The sequence below is a fragment of the Prunus avium genome, chromosome 4 (assembly GCF_965620075.1).
Source record: "Prunus avium chromosome 4, drPruAviu1.hap1.1, whole genome shotgun sequence".
NCBI lineage: Eukaryota > Viridiplantae > Streptophyta > Magnoliopsida > Rosales > Rosaceae > Prunus > Prunus avium.
The window spans coordinates 25,173,957-25,191,994 of NC_142287.1; the positions used below are offsets into that span (position 1 = coordinate 25,173,957).

At 36.1% G+C, this 18,038-nt stretch overlaps 2 protein-coding genes across 5 annotated transcripts; both read left to right on the forward strand.

Annotated features, from left to right (window-relative positions):
* The first annotated feature begins 7,714 nt into the window (after positions 1–7,714).
* TAT7 (Tyrosine transaminase family protein) lies at positions 7,715–13,569 on the forward strand. Of its 4 annotated transcripts, none has more exons than XM_021978993.2 (8): positions 7,722–7,944; positions 9,773–10,213; positions 11,091–11,430; positions 11,541–11,759; positions 12,268–12,327; positions 12,742–12,897; positions 12,981–13,074; positions 13,287–13,569. In XM_021978993.2, the coding sequence occupies exons 2-8, from the start codon at positions 9,954–9,956 to the stop codon at positions 13,403–13,405; spliced, it is 1,248 nt and encodes a 415-aa protein (XP_021834685.2). In that variant the 5' UTR covers positions 7,722–7,944; positions 9,773–9,953; the 3' UTR covers positions 13,406–13,569. The 4 variants fall into 4 exon arrangements, with proteins under 4 accessions (XP_088108907.1, XP_021834685.2, XP_021834683.2 ...); XM_021978991.2 differs by having other exon boundaries at positions 9,800–10,213; XM_021978994.2 differs by having other exon boundaries at positions 9,911–10,213.
* Positions 13,570–14,789: 1,220 nt separating this feature from the next.
* Positions 14,790–17,720, forward strand: LOC110774456 (D-amino-acid transaminase, chloroplastic). The gene is made up of 5 exons (XM_021978995.2): positions 14,790–15,041; positions 15,182–15,243; positions 15,976–16,151; positions 16,344–17,017; positions 17,217–17,720. Exons 1-5 carry the CDS (start codon positions 15,005–15,007, stop codon positions 17,315–17,317), a joined length of 1,050 nt encoding a protein of 349 aa, XP_021834687.1. The 5' UTR covers positions 14,790–15,004; the 3' UTR covers positions 17,318–17,720.
* Positions 17,721–18,038: the final 318 nt, after the last annotated feature.

The following is an 18,038-nucleotide window of genomic DNA, read 5'->3' on the forward strand; positions in this document are numbered from 1 at the left end:
GAGGCTTGCAAGAATTGCAATGTCCTAAAGACAGATTTTGCCCCTGCCCTTGTGCTCGTAGTTCTATAGGCGTCCATCTCCCAGGATTCAACAATCAATAATGCTAAATTGAAGCACTTCAATTTAAGACTCTGGCGAACCAATTATATATTTGTACTCTCAAGACACTTAGGAAGGAAACTTGAAGACTAATACTCTAACATAGCACGAGTGGGGAGAACTCCTTTTTTGTGAAGAAGAAGGTAATGGGTTTATATAGAACCCATCAGGTATCCATCAATAGACACAACTTTTGATAGCAAAAGATGCTTCTATATTTGATAACCCCATTCAACAAAGCAATTGCTTTTGAATGCTAACAAATAATATCAATTGCATTTGAAATAATGCAATTGTTCGAGCAAAGCAAAACTGACTCTTGTATTTTTTCACTCAACCATAAATTTAAATATTATAATATTTAATTAATATTATAATTATTAAATTATTAAATATTATAATTATTAAATTTCCAACAATCCCCCACATGAGTGAAATTTGAAGAAGAAATTTGAGAGTACTGGTGGAAAAGAGATGCATCTGAAGAGGTGTCTTTTGGACTTGAACCTATCATAGTGAATACCTATCGGATTTACTTGGTGATGCAGTGGATATAATGAACTTGAACTGTTCACCGTAGTAGTAAACCGAGACAATAGGAATCACACATCTCCAATCCCAATATATTATGGTTCATACGGTTGTGTTCATTTTGGTCCTGAACAATTCCCGGATTCATGAGAGCTTTAGAGAACTCAGCCATCTCATTCTCATAGAAGCGACCCCACTTCTACTCTCACATAGGTGACATACTGATTAAGAATAGTATGCTCTATTCCTCTTATTTATAAGATATCAGTATCATTAAACATAAGTACCCTTTATACTTCTGCAGACAACACACTTCTTCCATCATAGGAATGGGGTATAGTGTGTTAACAACTTTGAATCATGCCCAACTAGTTTGCCTATTGAACCTAGACCATGAGATCTCCAATCAACTAGGTTAAGTTTCCGCCCGACTGATTCATTCAATATGTTGGCTTTAACCTCATTCCCCTCGATGCTCAACTCACTCTCTAATCCAACCTTTTAAATTTTGGATCCACTAGGGCCCTGTTTGGTGGGCTGGACTGGACTGGATTTTTCCAATTAAAATGGATTATAGTCCTAACCGTTGTTTGGTGAATCTAAATAGCACATTGGACTGGTTGTGACTTATTTTTTTGCTCCGGATAAGAATCCATCGTATGAGGGTTTTGTAAACCCAAGCTGAACCATGGGTTTCGAAGCCTCCGCCTCCTCCTTCACATCTCATCGCCTCTGCTCTACGTCTTTGCTCTTCGTCGCCTCTGCCTCCTCTTCACGTCTCTACTCTTCGTCTCTCTATACGTCGTTTCTCTTCGTCACCTCCGCCTTCTCCTAGTGATTTCATCTCTCTACGTCATTCTTCTTTGCATCTGTTCTATTCGTCTGATGGTTGGTGGCTGACAAAAACGAGTTTTTGTCATTCAATCTTCAGAAAACCGAGATTGTGCAGAAGTTTCGCCTTCAAAATTCAAACCCAAGTGAGTATTTTTTTGTTCATTATGCTAATATTCTGCATTATCTTTTTAGGTTTTGATTTGGGATTTTCTAGGGTCATTGATTTGGGGCTTTCTAGGGTCTTTGATTTGGGTTTGTTCAGATAGTCTCATATCTGTTTGGTTGCTGAAGAAACAAGTGGAAATGAGAATCAAATTGAATCCATTGAATATCACTTTTTATTTGCCTTTCAGAAATCGAAAACCCACCTTTCATTTTGTTTGGTAAATTATTGAGATAACCAACTGCTGAATTTTGAAGGATTGGAAACACAGTAATATATTTGGTTTCATTGGATAGAGTAGTAAAGTAAATGGGTTCTTCTTATCTGTTATTGGTCACCTGGGAGAGGTGGAAATAGATGATTACTGCCTTTTTGCAGATGATGAATGGTTCAAATCTGGTGGTTGAATTGCAGGGTGTTGAGCACTATTAGAATTGCATCTGTTAGAATTAGAGAAACAACGTTTATTTTTGAGTCTGTTAGTTTATGTTTGAGTATAAAAAAAGAAAGTGACAGATTATGATTTTGTTATTGCTATTGCCAATATTGTTAACATGCATGGTTGTTACTTTATGTAGATGTCTAAGGGTAAGGCTAATAGATATGTATGGCAAGCCAATGAAGAGGAAGCATTGTTAAATATCCTTGATGAATTAGTTGCGAGTGGTCAACGTTGTGATGCCGGCACATTCAAAGCGGGAACGATGAAATTGGTAGAAACTAAACTTAGATTATTGATCCCACATACACCTATTAGAGTTAAACCCCATTTGGATTCTAAATTGAAGAGATTGAAGAAAGATTATAGTATTGTTGTTGACATGTTAAACCAAAGTGGTTTTGCTTGGAATAATGAGAAGAAATGTGTAGAGGTTGATAGCGATGAGGTGTGGAATGCTTATGCAGAGGTTGGTAATTCATCATTCTATTTTTTTGTTTTTTCTAATTTAGTTCATGTTTTGGTTGGATTAACAAATCTTAGTTTTATTTTATTGCAGCACCATAATGATGCTGTTGGGTGGAGAGATAAATCTTTTGCAAAGTTTGATAGGCTTCGAAAAGTATTTGGCAAGGACCGTGCAACCGGAAATTCTGCTTTAGCTCCAGCTGAGATGGTTCTAGATGATGATGATGAAGCATCTGAGAGTAACATTCCTGATGTACAGTTGGATGGGAGCCATCATACTGATCAAACTCAAGCTCAATCCAAATCATCATCATCAAGAAACAAAAGGGTAAGACAAGGAAATAAAATGGTTGATGGTTTGGGAAGAATTGCCAATGCATTTGAGAGTATGATGGAGAACTCTGATGCCAAAGTGCAAAGGTTGGTTGAGAGCTTAAAGGAGCAGAATGCAGATGATGATCTTAAATTTGTTGGAGATGAGTTAAAAAAGATGGAATTTTCTATTTCAGATAGAATCTCTTTGCTGACTTTATTTACTGATTCGGCAAAAGTGCGTGTGTTCAAGACATTAGATGAGGGTGATGATAGGTACGAGTATGTGATGACACTTCTTAGAGATTATAGATCTCGTTATTGAAATGTAGTTTTGAGTTTTTACTTTGTTATATTTTGAACTTTTTGTATTTTGATGGGCAAAAGCCAAATAGGTATTTTAATTTCTTTGTTAAATTTGGATATGTTTTTAGCTATTTTAGAATTAGCATGTGATGGGGCTTTCTGAATTTTAATTATGTACATTTTTTTAAATTTTTTTTTTTTTGGACGAAATTAATTTTTTTATATTAGATAATTTAATATGCACTAAAAAAATTAATTTTTGTTGGAGGTCCAGTCCATTCCAGTCTTGTCTTGTACCAAATAGTGCACTGGACTTAAGTCCAGTCCAGTCCAAAGTTAAGTAAAGCACCAAACAATAGACTCAAAGTCTGGTCCAGTCCTAACCAGCCCAGTCCAACACTCCAAGCCCAATCCAGTCTTGTCCAATCCGGCCCACCAAACAGGGCCTAGGTTGACTATAAATTGATGGGTTGCACATTTCCATCTTATGAAATTATATTCATTTGAGAGTAGTTGTTTTCAAAAAGTCCTCCATACATTTTGTTGGGACTTTACTAAGTAATTTGCCAACTCTTCGGTAGACTTTCCCCAAATTTAAGGTATTTATAGGGTTTTTAACCTTTTTATACATTTAAATAAAAGATAGTTAAGCCACCCCCACAATTCTCTTACAATTGTGGTTGCTATTAAACTATCAATGATTTTTCTCACCTTAAAGAACTTTGCAAATCATGTCTAGTGCAATTTTGCAATAAACCCCACATTCTCGGGTTCTCGTCATTTCCATTTAATGGAAATTGTTATGGCTCCCTTCATACAATACATTGTAGTTTGAAGCCTCACAATTAGAAATTTAATTATGCAAATTAGGGCTTTACCCCCACATTTCAGTTGTTGTTTTACCATGACAGAAATATACCACGTTCCAGTCATCTCAACACTTACTTCTCGGAAGTATTTTTCAATTGTGTTTGTCAAACTTAGACAACATACTGACTTGCTTTCCCTTCTTCAGAAAATTTTGTAAAACTAAATTTATGCAATCTTTCTATATGGAATCTAATATTCCAATTGCATATCTGCATATTCCAATTTCAGCCTTAATTTTAAACCAAGCCTGCAGAACTTGCAAGGCCTCCTCCTCATCACATATCAATACAGGGCCAAAGAGACAGCAGAGGATTTTTTGCATGTCTGAAACTATGCGTTCTCTGGTGATTCTATATCATTGCTTTGCTAATGGTTGTACAGGGCAACTCTGAGCCACAAGTCATCAATCTCTGTGTGGCTTCACTTCACAGAGCGCTGAAGAAACCCTTTGTCAAAAAAGGTAAGTCAAATATACCTTCCTCCGTTCATTTAAGCAAAAGGCAGAACGGGGTTTATAATTAACCAAAACAGCAACTACCATTCATTCATGGAGACAAGACAAAAACACACAATTACTCTATTTAAATAAAACCAGCCACTATATGCTTTTAACGATAATAAATATTTAGTAATATTCATGTGCTCATCAATCAGCATATAGTTGAGTAGACATACATAAAAAAAAAGCCATCAAAAATTATCTTGAAAAAATGATTATTCTGAAAAACCATTTTTCATACTTAGTCAATATTGCACCTCCGCTAAAACTGATTTAGTCAATATTACTCCATTTTTATACGTACGTTGTTGTTGGGCGAAAGAACATACTGTATGTATACAATGAGTACGAGAAAAACTCATCTATGTAGAAAAAATTATTTTTCTGGTACTCACTGTCATACAGACGGTGTGCTCTATGCTTCGTGCTCATGGGGAGTTATGAGGGAGAACCACCGGGTTATATAAATACTGTGAGAAAGCGCACCATCTGCTTTATTCTCACATGAACAAGAGGTAGCGGAAATGTGCTTATTCAAACAAACTCTCTTTCTCATTTTCACCCTTTTAACAAACAAATTTCAGCACAAACAAAAAAACAAACTATTATTTACACCCTTTTGAATTGTTGATCAAGAAAGTTCAATATATCCTTAAAAGGAAAAAGCTTTAGAGAGCTGATGGGGGAATTGGCATACATAGAAATGGAAGTGTGGAGCAGCCAACCCTCATTATGTTGTCAAAGTGCATGCATGCCAAAAATCGATCTGTCCAAATTACCAACCAAAGATTCAAAGAGAGAGGAGAGAAGGCTTTCTCTTTTTCTATATTTTCCCTTTTTTCGCTTTTTGCTTTCCCTTTATTTTTTTTAGCTTTTTGCTAATAAAGAGAGACAAGAATGAGAAGGACAACAATCAGAATTGGCTTTGACGGAATTAGTCATCCCATAGTGATGAGAGTCTTATATATGTCCCTTAAGTGAAGTTTTATCTCTTAATCGTTAGATCAGATTAACTAATTTCATCCAACGACTAACCAATTTTTGATCCAATAATTACGATATAGGATCTCACCTAAGGGCCGGCCATATATAAGACACTCACTATAGAATTCTTGTTGATGGGATATGATCACATGGGCTCGTATCATTTTGTCTTGTACAAGACAAACTTAGACTTGTGAGTTGTCACCCATTTCCATTTGTTAGAAACAAAGTAATTTTAGAGAAGAATTTTCTCTAACAAACATACTGTAAAATCATATTATATATATTAATATATTTATTGATGAATTCACAGTGATCATGCTTAAAGTCTCAATCATTGAAAAAAAAACAATTAACAAAAAAAAAAGCTCTTTGCATGAATCCTGAAGACAGGACTGTTACTAAGAGGGCTGGAGTTGATACGGTCCTAAAATTCGGGTTTGAGACCTTAGGGCTGGAAATGGTCTTATGTGCTATGTCTTAGCTTTGGGCTTTTTTGTGCGGGCCTGTGCCTTTTAGGGCTTCTTTGAGGTCCATTTAGACTCACACCACCTACAATAAATAAAAGGGAGATTCACTATTATACCTAATATAGGAGTCCAAATTATTAAAAAAAAAATCCTATATGAAATGGATTTTAGAAATACACCCAAAGCTCATTTACTACATAATAAAAAGACTATTAACTTCTTTTAAATTACAAAATTGCCATTGATTTCTTAAAACAAACTCAATCCCAAAACCTCATAAAAAAGCCCAAAACACTCAATAGGGCATCAAAGTAATTTAATGATCAAAATTAAATTAAATAGAGTCAGCTGTCATTTTTTGGGTGTTTTTTGGGTTTGTTTATAGAAATTAAATAGTGTATGGTTTATTTATAGTTTTAGTGCCAAGAATAGGTATATGACTAAATATCTCTAAATAAAAATCTCAAATTCAAACTTTGGCCTTCTAGATACAATAATTCATTAATACACACAAAATTTCATGGTGGATTATATGGCAGTGTTGTTTGTAAGAGCATCTGCAATGGTTAGGATCAATGTAATTCTATTGCATGAAATTGAACTAAAACAATAAAATCTCATTTGCAATGGTGTGATTTAATTTATTGCAATAGATGCAATTGCTATAGAGGGGGCTATGTGATGAATCCTCTGGGACCCACATGTCAATAAACTGAAGCTAATAAACTGTACCATTGCAAGTAAAGCTGCAGTTCAATTCAATAGATGTCAACTATTGCTAATTCTATAAGAGTAATAACGTTTGAAATATTAAAAAAACATTTGGAGGTGAGAAATTCATTGTTTTCTCATCGAGTATTTTTAATTCATTTTTATATTTTGTATTTCCTTTTCTCAAAGCCAAATTCATTGTTTTAAGGCTTCGATTTTGGATGGAAGGATTCCAAATCTATGGACTGATGTGACATTATAAGATAAACTTGTTTGTTTAGACTATGTATGCAAGTTTGGACAAGAAATAAAGGAAGAATATAAATGGATTTCAAATAATTCCTTACATGTGGTTAGTGACGGACCTAGGAATCTTATCTCGTAGGGTCATAGTGTAAAAGTTCAACTTTTTTTTTTGGCTGCAGCAGCAATGGAGGAGATGAGGGTTAAAGGTTTTGGGGGGTGGAGATTGAGGATTTAGGGTTGAGGATAAAAGAATGGGGGTTTTGGAGAGGCTGGGATTGGGTAGAGGGGTTTTGGAATGGCTGGAACTGTTTTATTTGTTTAATTTTTAAAAGACCTGGACCAAAACGATGTCGTGTTGGCCAGCGTGCTGCGCTTCTTCTTCTTCCTTGCGCAGCAAGCCATTCCTTCAAGCCAAATATCAAATAGGTGGATGACATTTCATGGGGTCACACAGTCAGCTCAAGAGGACCTTCAAACTTATTTCCATGGAGTCCATGGGGTCGTTTGACCCCATTGACTCCACTGTGGATCCTTGCCTACATGTAGTCATTTCAAATTTACTATATCTAGTTATTTCAAATACCTTCAATCTAACGTGGTTCCTATTTTTTAAGTAAATTAATCCTTAATTCTCATATCCAAATCCCTCTATCCAAGCCGGTACTTTTCTTAATTCGAGGAGTTGACTGTTAAGTAAACAAATGCAACCTATATATATAGCTAGAGAGATGCAAATAGCTTTCCCTGAGCTTGAGCCTATCTGATTACTTCTTCCCAGTTGGATAGACGTCCTAAAGTCGTCTTCTTCTTCTTCTCCTCAAACACAACAAATGGATGAATCATTGAGCTTATCTTAAAGATTAAAAATGGACTGCAACCCCATTATATTATACATATAAGTTGAACAATCCCAACACTTCCGGAGGTCATTTCAAATATCACTACTCACAAGAAGCAAGTGTCCACACAAAGGGAGCTTCATATCCACTCAATTTCTGCTCACAGTTTACTGGTAATTAACCCTTTTTCTTATTTTCTTTAGTTTCATTTTATGTTTTATGTTTTGATTTAATTTTTATTTTATAAGTTATTGTTGAACTTGTGAACTGGGTTCTATGAACCAAATGCAACAAAAGAGTGTCTGGTATCATCCTTCATTAGGAGACTTCAGTGATGCATTTTGTTAGAGGAAATGAATGGGGGGAGGCAGAGACAGCATTGGCTCGCTTCCGTCTTCCAATCAATTTGTACTCTTTTGAAAACAAATTTTGGGGAGGTGGGAATCTTCCAACCAGTGTTTTGGGTTCATTAAAAAGTTGTTCAACCAAACAATGATTGTGTAAGGCTACTTTCAACTTGGACCTACTTTGGGTGTTAACTTAAAGTGGGCCCTTTTAGATTATATGAAGCTGGAAAGGCCCAACCCATGTCTAGTGTACAATGAAACTCCCAAGGGCTAAGGCCTAGATTTAGAGTCGGTCTAGAGGGGTTAAAACAGTTTTTTTTTTACAACCAAAAGCGTTTCATATAACATTTACACAAAAATAGTGTTTCTAGGTCATTAAAGTGTTTTTTGGGAGAGGCGTTTCTTCAAAAAGCACTTGTTTCTCCAAAAAATAAGGTATTTAGGTTCGTTATAAAATTTCAACGTGCTTCTAATAAAAGCACTTATGAAGCAATATCAAAACGTCCACCATTGATATCAAATTTTGAAAATATAACATAACTATATGGTAAGAGAGTATTTACCCATAGATCTAGCACCTTCCTTTTGAAACGTTTGTGCCAGTGACTTTATTTATTTATTTGTATAAGCGATATTCTACTTTTTACGGAAAGAGGCAAGCTCGGTTGCATAAGAGGAGCACATCCGCTCTAGCAAACTTGACGGAGTCCATCTCTATAAACTTTAATTCGCTCTAGCCAACTTGTTGGAATGGCTAATGTGTTCAATATGGTTGTTATCATGCATGCTTAATTTTTGTTTTTTTTAATTGAATTTGTTAGAGAAACATTGGGAGTCACACCTAGTTTGCGATAAAGATAAGGGGTTAGGTGGAATGGGCATATATAACGACCAATCCAACGTTTTGTTAAGGACTATATAATATATATCCTTAATCCTTATGGTATGGGCGCGGGCATATTATATATTTCCTCCTTATAATAAAAACAAAATTTCTCATAATAAAAACAAAAATCCGATGTAACATTTCGGACAATTTTAACGTTTGATCGTCTTTTCCTTTATTGGGTATAATAAGGCCACGTTAAAGTTACCATCTCCTCTCAAACCTCATCAAATTTTCCATGAAAAAGAAAAGGAAAATGACTCCCAAGAACCAATCACAAAGTTTGGTATTTTTTAAGAGCTACATGATTACGTGTGGTGTAAGGTCAGTCCATGTCGGCTTCTTTTTGTGTACACACGTGTTCTCACCCCCGTTTGATCGAAGTTTTGTCACATTTTGCTTTTGTATGTGACAGTTTTGTCACATTGCATAAGTTTAGGAAGATTTCAATTCTAATAATCACGTCACCATTAGATTTGGTAACACCAAATTTGTAAACCACACAAATACTGTTAGGAAACACCATTAAAAAAAAAAAAAAAAAAAAGGACAATATTTGACCAACTCAAATCCAAAATTTTATTAGGCGAGAATAAAATACTGGCACGTCATTAGGCGAGAATGAATTTTGTTTCACAAATTTGAAAAAACAAGCGTTGAAACATCAAATGATGTGTTACATCAAGTACACCAATTTTTAAATTTTAGTTATATAAAAAAAAATTAAAGTGATGCATTTTTGTTTTGAACTGAAACTTCAACCAGCAGTTGCCAAGTTTTGTTTTCATGCAACAGAGAACTTCAACATGTGGTGTCTGGACGTGCAGTTCCTCTGAGCCACTTCATTTGTCTTTGCCTCTCTCCCCCTCTCTCTCTCTCTCTCTGACCTCAAAACCAAAATTTCAGTTTCCAAAGCTCAAAGCAAGACCCAAAAGTGACCAAATCAGCCATGGAAAATGGGGCTGTGAACCAGCAAATACCAGTGGACACAACTTCAGCAACAATCACCATAAAAGGCATCCTGAGCTTGCTGTTGCAGAATGTTGATGAAAATGATAACAGAAGACTGATTTCATTGGGGATGGGTGACCCAACTGCCTATTCTTGCTTCCACACAACCCAAGTGGCTCAAGAAGCTGTTGTTGATGCTATCCAATCTGACAAGTTCAATGGCTATGCTCCTACTGTTGGCCTTCCTCAAACCAGAAGGTAATTTCAGTTTTCTTCTTCTTCTTTTTTTCTTTTAACTTCTGGGAAGATTTGCTTTAATTTAATGGCATCAATTGCCTTTTTTCTTTTTTGTTAATGGGATTTCTTGTTTTCATCCAATTCTTGTCCTGGATCCAAGTGCTGCCAATTTGGGTTTGTGGGTTCTTGGTTTTTATGTAGTTTTGTTTCAATCTGCTTTTGAATTCTTTTTGAAGTACTTTTGTAGATTTGTTCAATTAAATAATTTGAACATGCTTCATCCACTTGAAAATCTATCTTTCTACTTTCACTTTCTTAAAGTTTCCGGGCTCAGGCTTTTAAGTTTTTACAAGTTAGTGAATTCTAACAGGGAAAGTAGAAATCAGTCCAGAATAAATAAATAAAAGTAATAATAACTGGAGTAGGAGCAATGTGTGTACCTTATCAGGTAAGGAACTACTTCATCCGAGTCTTGCCAATAATTAGGCAGTCACTCATCGGTCTACATCAGTACATTAACCTCAAACACCTATCATTCTGCTTTGACAAATTGCAGTATATTTTCTTCCGTCACGTGGGTTAGGCCAGTTTGCCAAGTCAATGAGTCCACCCCCTTTACCCAAGTTTGAGTCCCTCTCCCCGTATATTAGATTAATATAGAGTACTTTGTATAAAAATAAATTTGATAAGGCCATGTTTAATAGTGACAGTCCATTTGATGCATGTGTTGGATTATACACTGCAAGCTTGTAAGGCAAGAAAACATAATGCCCTTGAGGGGGTATTTCAATCTAATCATGTTCATGATGCTTACTCAGTGCACTGTGACCTTCCTGTTTTAAATATGTCAGCCAGCAAATATATCATTGATTTTGCTATAAAATTCACTTCATGACAGAGCAATTGCTGAATATCTGTCCCGTGATCTTCCATACAAGCTAACATCTGATGATGTTTTCGTCACATCTGGTTGCACACAAGCTATTGATGTCGCATTGGCAATGCTTTCGCGTCCTGGTGCCAATATCTTGCTTCCAAGGCCAGGCTTCCCTATTTATGAACTTTGTTCTGCTTTTCGACATCTTGAAGTTCGACATTTTGATCTTCTGCAAGAGAACGCCTGGGAGGTTGATCTTGATGCTGTTGAAGCTCTTGCAGATCACAACACGGTTGCAATGGTAATTGTAAACCCTGGGAATCCTTGTGGGAATGTATACAGTTACCAACATCTGGAGAAGGTTAGTGGTCAATGGTATGGCATAAAACAAAAGACTGTACTTTAAGAGACCACGTTTTGGACACTGGCATTGGATTCGGTTGTAACTTATAGTTTTTGTATTGCACTTAGATTGCAGAAACTGCAAAAAAGCTTAGAATTCTAGTAATTGCTGATGAAGTTTATGGGCATCTGGCTTTTGGAGGTAAACCATTTGTGCCAATGGGATTCTTTGGATCAACTGTTCCTGTTCTTACTCTTGGGTCCCTGTCAAAGAGATGGATAGTTCCTGGATGGCGACTTGGTTGGTTTGTGACAAGTGATCCGTGTGGCATGTTTAGAAAACCCAAGGTTCTCTCTCTCTCTCTCTCTCTCTCTCTCTCTCTCTCTCTCTCTATACTTCTTTGGTACTTCTTAATTCATTAATCTCAGAATCATGAAGTCCATTTAAACTGATTTATGTACCATTTCAAACAATCATAGTGCATTGTCTATTGAATAGAATTAGCCCCTTTCTCTCTGCCATGTAGTGGACTTCATGATTTATCCGGAGTTTCTTAACCAGTTTGAAGCACATCTTAAAAGTCTAATTGATTTTCCATATGGCCAAGAAATAGGATTAGGTCTCTTGATTCAGTTGTTTTGCTGATTCATGGGTTTAACATTGTCAATGGAATAAAGCTTCCAGTTAGACTTGGTATACATGGTTTTTCATACTCACTTATCTGCATCTGGACATTTAGCTTTTAGTATTCACATCTCATAGTTCATAATTTCTTCTGTTGATCATAACTTGTCCTAGTTTTTAAAATTATATCATCCACTTCTAGTAGTGATTGTATATCGCTTTCCTGTTCAGGTTGTTGAGCGCATTAAGAAATATTTTGATATTTTGGGAGGACCTGCAACCTTCATTCAGGTGTGCATTTCATTTGCTTGTTTTGAATTGCTTAAACACCATATACTAGTTTTCTTGATTACTGTCATTGTTTGATTTTAGATCATGCAACTTGCAGCTTCTGTCCTCAAAAGAACTATTTCTTAAAGCTATTTCAAGATTGGTATAATGAAAGGAAATTTCAAGTACAAACCGTTTAAAGTTCAAAATTTAGTCCCAATTCCTCGGAAATTGTAGTCAAAACCTGAAAAACACAATACAGTATTACATTTCCTCTGCAAATACTCTGTACGGATAGAGAAACAAGTTTGGTACATATTACTTCTGCTCTTTGAAATGTGAGGAAATTAATTTGGACTATGCAAGCCTACTCAAGTCAGAGCATTAACTTATTGTTCATCTCTGTTTCATGATGACATATTTGGTAAGTTATAGGCAGCAGTTCCACGCATCATCGAGCAAACTGAAGAGGTTTTCTTTAAGAAAACTATCTATTTACTGAAGCAGTCCTCAGATATTTGTTGCGATCGGATAAATGAGATTCCTTGTATTACCTGTCCAAACAAACCAGAAGGATCTATGGCTGTAATGGTGAGAAAAATAGGAGATGAAACTAAATTTTGCATTCTTATGTATTTACATCACCTTCCTTATTTATTTTGTTTGTGATGCAGGTGAAACTAGACCTTTCACTGCTGGAAGATATTACTGATGATATTGAGTTTTGTTTCAAGCTGGCTAAAGAGGAATCTGTGATCTTTCTTCCAGGTTAGAAATCGACAAATCGAAAACATATTTTGTACTTCTTCTCTCAGTATACAATATTATCAAGAACAAATGGAAATTACAATCCTAGTGAATATCATAGTACTAATAATTGGTTTTCTTTAAATAAAATTTCTTTTGTAGGGGCTTACAAAGTTATAAGCTTCTCCTTGGTACTTAATGACTAACAAATGAAATTTACATTTGCTTTCCAGGGACAGCAGTGGGGTTGAAAAATTGGCTACGTGTTACATTTGCTGCTGATCCAAACTCTATTGAAGAAGCTTTAAGGAGGACAAAATGTTTCTATCAAAGGCATGCCAGAAAATTATAGATACATTCATACATATATGCCGGTAGCAAGAAATAGCTAATTATATGTAAACCAGCTTGAAAATTCTTGTTGCTGATGGCATGGTCATTTGTACTGAAAATACTGTTCTTCCACTGCCCATTTGTAATGAATTACTAATAATAGATCATATGACATTCATCGCCTTTTTTGTTGCAAATTTTGAAGCATTACGCGATAGTATCCAGATGATCAAGACCCAACACAGTTGCCAAGCGCGACTGACAATAGCACAACTTTTTTGCATCAATATTACTTGTGGCTCACACTCATCAATAGCTTAAATGCCGCTGCTCGCGACTGAGGGTACCACAACTCTTGCATCAATATTTTTTGTTCTAAAGTTAACCGTTCTTTTTGCTTTGGCAGAGGTGTGGGGTTTTAGGGTTTTACCTTAAAAACCCTCACAACAACTTAGGGAGATATTCTAATATTTCTCATCTTTGGCTAATTAGGATTTGACAGGTGAATGCTGATGGCATCCAAACTTGTCTTATTTTTCATATTTGGCTGCATATAAAGCGAGCGCAAGGGAACCTTTTAATAAAGAATTAAAAAAGGGTAATGACTTCCCCACTCCCTTTTTATCTACTTACACTCATTTTTTAATTATAAAATAAAGTGTAAGTGGATAAAATTGGAGTGGGAAAATCACCACTCTTAAAAAAATGCACCTTTGATTATAGTTTAATTGGTTCCACGTAGCCAATACCGTCTGTATTTGGGAAAGAGGCCATAGTCTGCCAAGAGAGTCGTTTGCATGTCAACCCACAGTTCAAAAAGCATAGAAATCATTACATTCGAACACAGATTTAAATCATAAAACAAAGCTTTTTTTTTTAATAAATACTACGACTCGAACTCAGGACTTTACTTGAGAGAGCAATTGCTCCAAACCACTACTACACTAGCGAGTCCTTTGCATAAAACAAAGCTTTTAACTTATGCGGTTTGTCATCATTGATTTTTAGGTAAGCTGTCCAAATAAAAAGAACCTTCATATTTTAAAAAAAAATATTATTTAAAAAGAATCTTGAATCATGAAATTTTTAGTTTTTTTTAACAAAATAAATGACTAGACATTTTGTTTCTAGCTAGACAAAGTTAAATTCTAACATTAATTAATTAAACATAAAGTATTTATTTGAAATCCCAAAGAAAACTTATAAACTTCAATGAACTAATCTTATCTCATATCTCATTTACTAGAATCTTATTTTCTTATCAGCATATAAAACTTAGCATATAGGAAGAATTAGTATTGCTTTGCTGCAATCATCACACAGTAACTTGTGATAGAATCTCTCCACTAATAAGAGAACAACAGTAAGAACAAAAGTCAGTAACCGGATACACTGCAAGACAAACAGCAAACTTTCAATGCAAAGGGTTGAAAGTTGAAACAGAAAGGGGTCCCCTTTCATTATAATTAATTAGAATAGTTAATACCAACAAAGGCAATTCTATATCATTCCACTTGCTATGCCCTTCCCTCCTATAAATTATACGTCCATCAGTCTTCTTCCTCACTTTTCTTGCTTGTCTGTAGTTAGCTCTGTTAATTTCTGCTTCTGGTAATCCATGGCAAGCTACAGCTCTTCTTCTGACCAGAAATCAGGTGAGCTTTTGTTTTATTTTGTGTAGTTTTCTTTTTTGGGTTGTCCCATTTTGTAATTTACCTGATCATGATGATCTATAAACATAATTGGTGCTTTGGTTGTTGATGGACTTGCTATTGATGTTGCTGCTGTTGTGAAGACACATTGGAGGCTGGAAATGTCGAGGATTGCAAAGTTCATGTGTTTAAATCATCATCCGAGGTGAGAACTCGAAACCCCCAGTTTTTATATCACAGCCTACCAAGGTTTTTGTAACTACAAGTCACAGTATGATCGTAAGGGCAACATGTTTTCCATTCTTCATCAAGTTATGTTCTGCAAATACCTTTCTGTCAGTGTCAGGTATTTTGATCTATGGGTAGAAGGAGGAGAACATAATAAATCAATATTCAATCTAGGATCCCGCATGTGGCTGAGATTATTTCGGCTGTAAATCGTGATGGTTGCACCAAGTTGTGAACCTTGTTAATCAGCTATGACCTTAAATTTGAAGATCATTCTGATTGGAGATTATAATGCTTAGATGGTTTCCTAATATCTGGTCATAACTGTGTTCGCCGTACAAAAGGCAAACATTACTCTACATGTTTTGTGCATACAATGACATAGTACAGTTGTTTGTAACTCGGTTCCAAATCATCTTTAGTGTGTGTGTGTGAGTATGGGTGTGTGATCGAAGGTATTGGGTTTAGAGAGTTCTTAGGTAGTTCCCTAATTTCCTTACTGACTTGATTGGCTCACGAATTTGTCACTTCCTCATATGTTGTAGTGACTAAATTTGCACTTCTGGTTTCGGCAGTCATGTCATTTTCTGTTGTGAGATCAATGGCTTGTTACTTAAGTATCCTTCTTATGGCCTAATCTAAAATTCTACTCCTGATTTCTTTTGGACTAATTCTGAACTTTCTAAGCTTATACTATGTCATCAACCAGTTGCTTGAAAAGCTGCATGAGAAGTGGAGCAAGGTTGAAAAACAACCATACCCAGCCATGTATTCCAGCACTTATGGTGGAATTATTCTTGATCCAGCTTTGATGGTAATTCCAATAGATGATCACATGGTTCATCGAGGCCATGGTGTGTTTGACACAGCGATTATCTTAAATGGGTAGGCATTATACTTTCCTCTTTCCTTCTTTGAAATTTACATTGGCACATCTCAAGCTTTATGGCTTCTGCTTTGCAATGTTTTTGTTGTAAGGTTTCATGCAATTATAGGATTCTAAGTTTCGTACTTTTGTTTGCATATCCAATAAAGGAGCAGAATTGCAGTTATTGACTTGAATTGTGATTCCTGCAGATTCATCTATGAACTGGACGTCCACCTAAACCGCTTCCTCAGATCAGCTTCAAAAGCAAAGATTTCCTCACCCTTCCCTCGATCAACTCTTCGAAGCATTCTTGTGCAACTGGCTGCAGCATCACAGATCAAGAAAGGAACTCTAAGATATTGGTTGAGTGCAGGTCCTGGAAACTTCTTGCTCACGCCTGCAGAGTCCTCAACACCAGCGTTCTATGCAGTAGTCATCGATGAGAACTTTTCTCAGTGCAAAGAAGGAGTTAAAGTGATTACATCCACTATTCCCATGAAGACACCAGACTTTGCAACAATGAAGAATGTAAACTACCTTCCAAATGTCCTTTCAAAGTTGGAAGCTGAAGAGAAGGGAGCCTTTGCTTCCATATGGGTTGATGAGGAAGGTTATATAGCAGAAGGTCCAAATGTGAATGTTGCTTTTATAACTCATGACAAGGAGCTGGTAGTACCCTTCTTTGATAAGATCCTTAGCGGGTGTACTGTGCTAAGGCTTCTTGAACTAGCACCAAAACTTGTTGAGCAGGGGCGGCTAAAAGGAGTGAAAACTACAAATCTTACTGTGGAAGAAGCCAAAAGCTCAGCTGAAATGATGTTTGTAGGAAGCACACTTCCTGTTTTGCCAATTATCGAGTGGGACGAACAACCCATCGGGGATGGTAACAGCTTTCTCTTAAACTGTTCTTCACCTTTGAATGAATACTGAGGCTCCCTACTCTTTTCTGTAGTAAAATCATCTCCCCTGCTTCTTCAATGCAGAGATATTTTGATTTCTTACAAGACAATGCATTGCTGATTTTTTTAATTGGTTTTTTTTTTTTTTTTGGTCTGATTTTTTTAATTGGTTTTGTATAACAGGAAAGGTGGGAGAACTGACAATGGCACTCTCAGATCTGGTTTGGGAGGATATGGTAGCAGGCCCGACTGGTACGCAGAGGATAGCTGTTCCCTACATATAGGGGTAATCAATTTCAGGAAGGCTGAAGGAAGGCTTCTTGCATCTAGCTGCCTCATTGCTCATTGTCCCTGGTGTTACAAATGCCTTGTGCATGCTTCATCTTTGATTTCTTTGATTGTGAAGATGGAAAAAAATGATGGAATAAAATACTTGAGAAAGCTTTCTTGGAAGGGAAATCTTTTAGCAGAAGTGCATTCTGCAAAATATTGAAAACTACAAGATAGCTTTTTCTTGGAATGGAAATCTTTTACCCCTGAGGAACAATGTATTCTAACTATGAACTGCATTAATTTGCTCTAGTTCACAGGGATAGCTTCAATTCATGCGTCATTCGCGTGAGATGGTTTGGATTTACTTAATCTCTTCCCAATCTGTATCAGTGTATGCATCATTTGTTTCCTTCAGATTTTTATTCCAGAGGAGGCAACGCAACATTTAGCAGAATCAAATTTTTGCCTGCATGACTATCCTGTTTTGCCCGATTAGCCCTATCTCATACGCCTCCTAGATTTATAGTCAAAGAGTCCGATCTTAACTTATCTTGCCTGTTTTGAACCAAAATGGGAAGGAACAAGGGAACAAAGGAGATTCCACAAAGAGACTTTTCAAATTGAAGTGTTAAACCTAATGAGTCCAACATTTACATCTCCTAGTGCTAAGATCACTCTCATCTAGGCATTTGCACTGAAAAACTGGTCAAACTGGCCAAACCGGACCTTAAG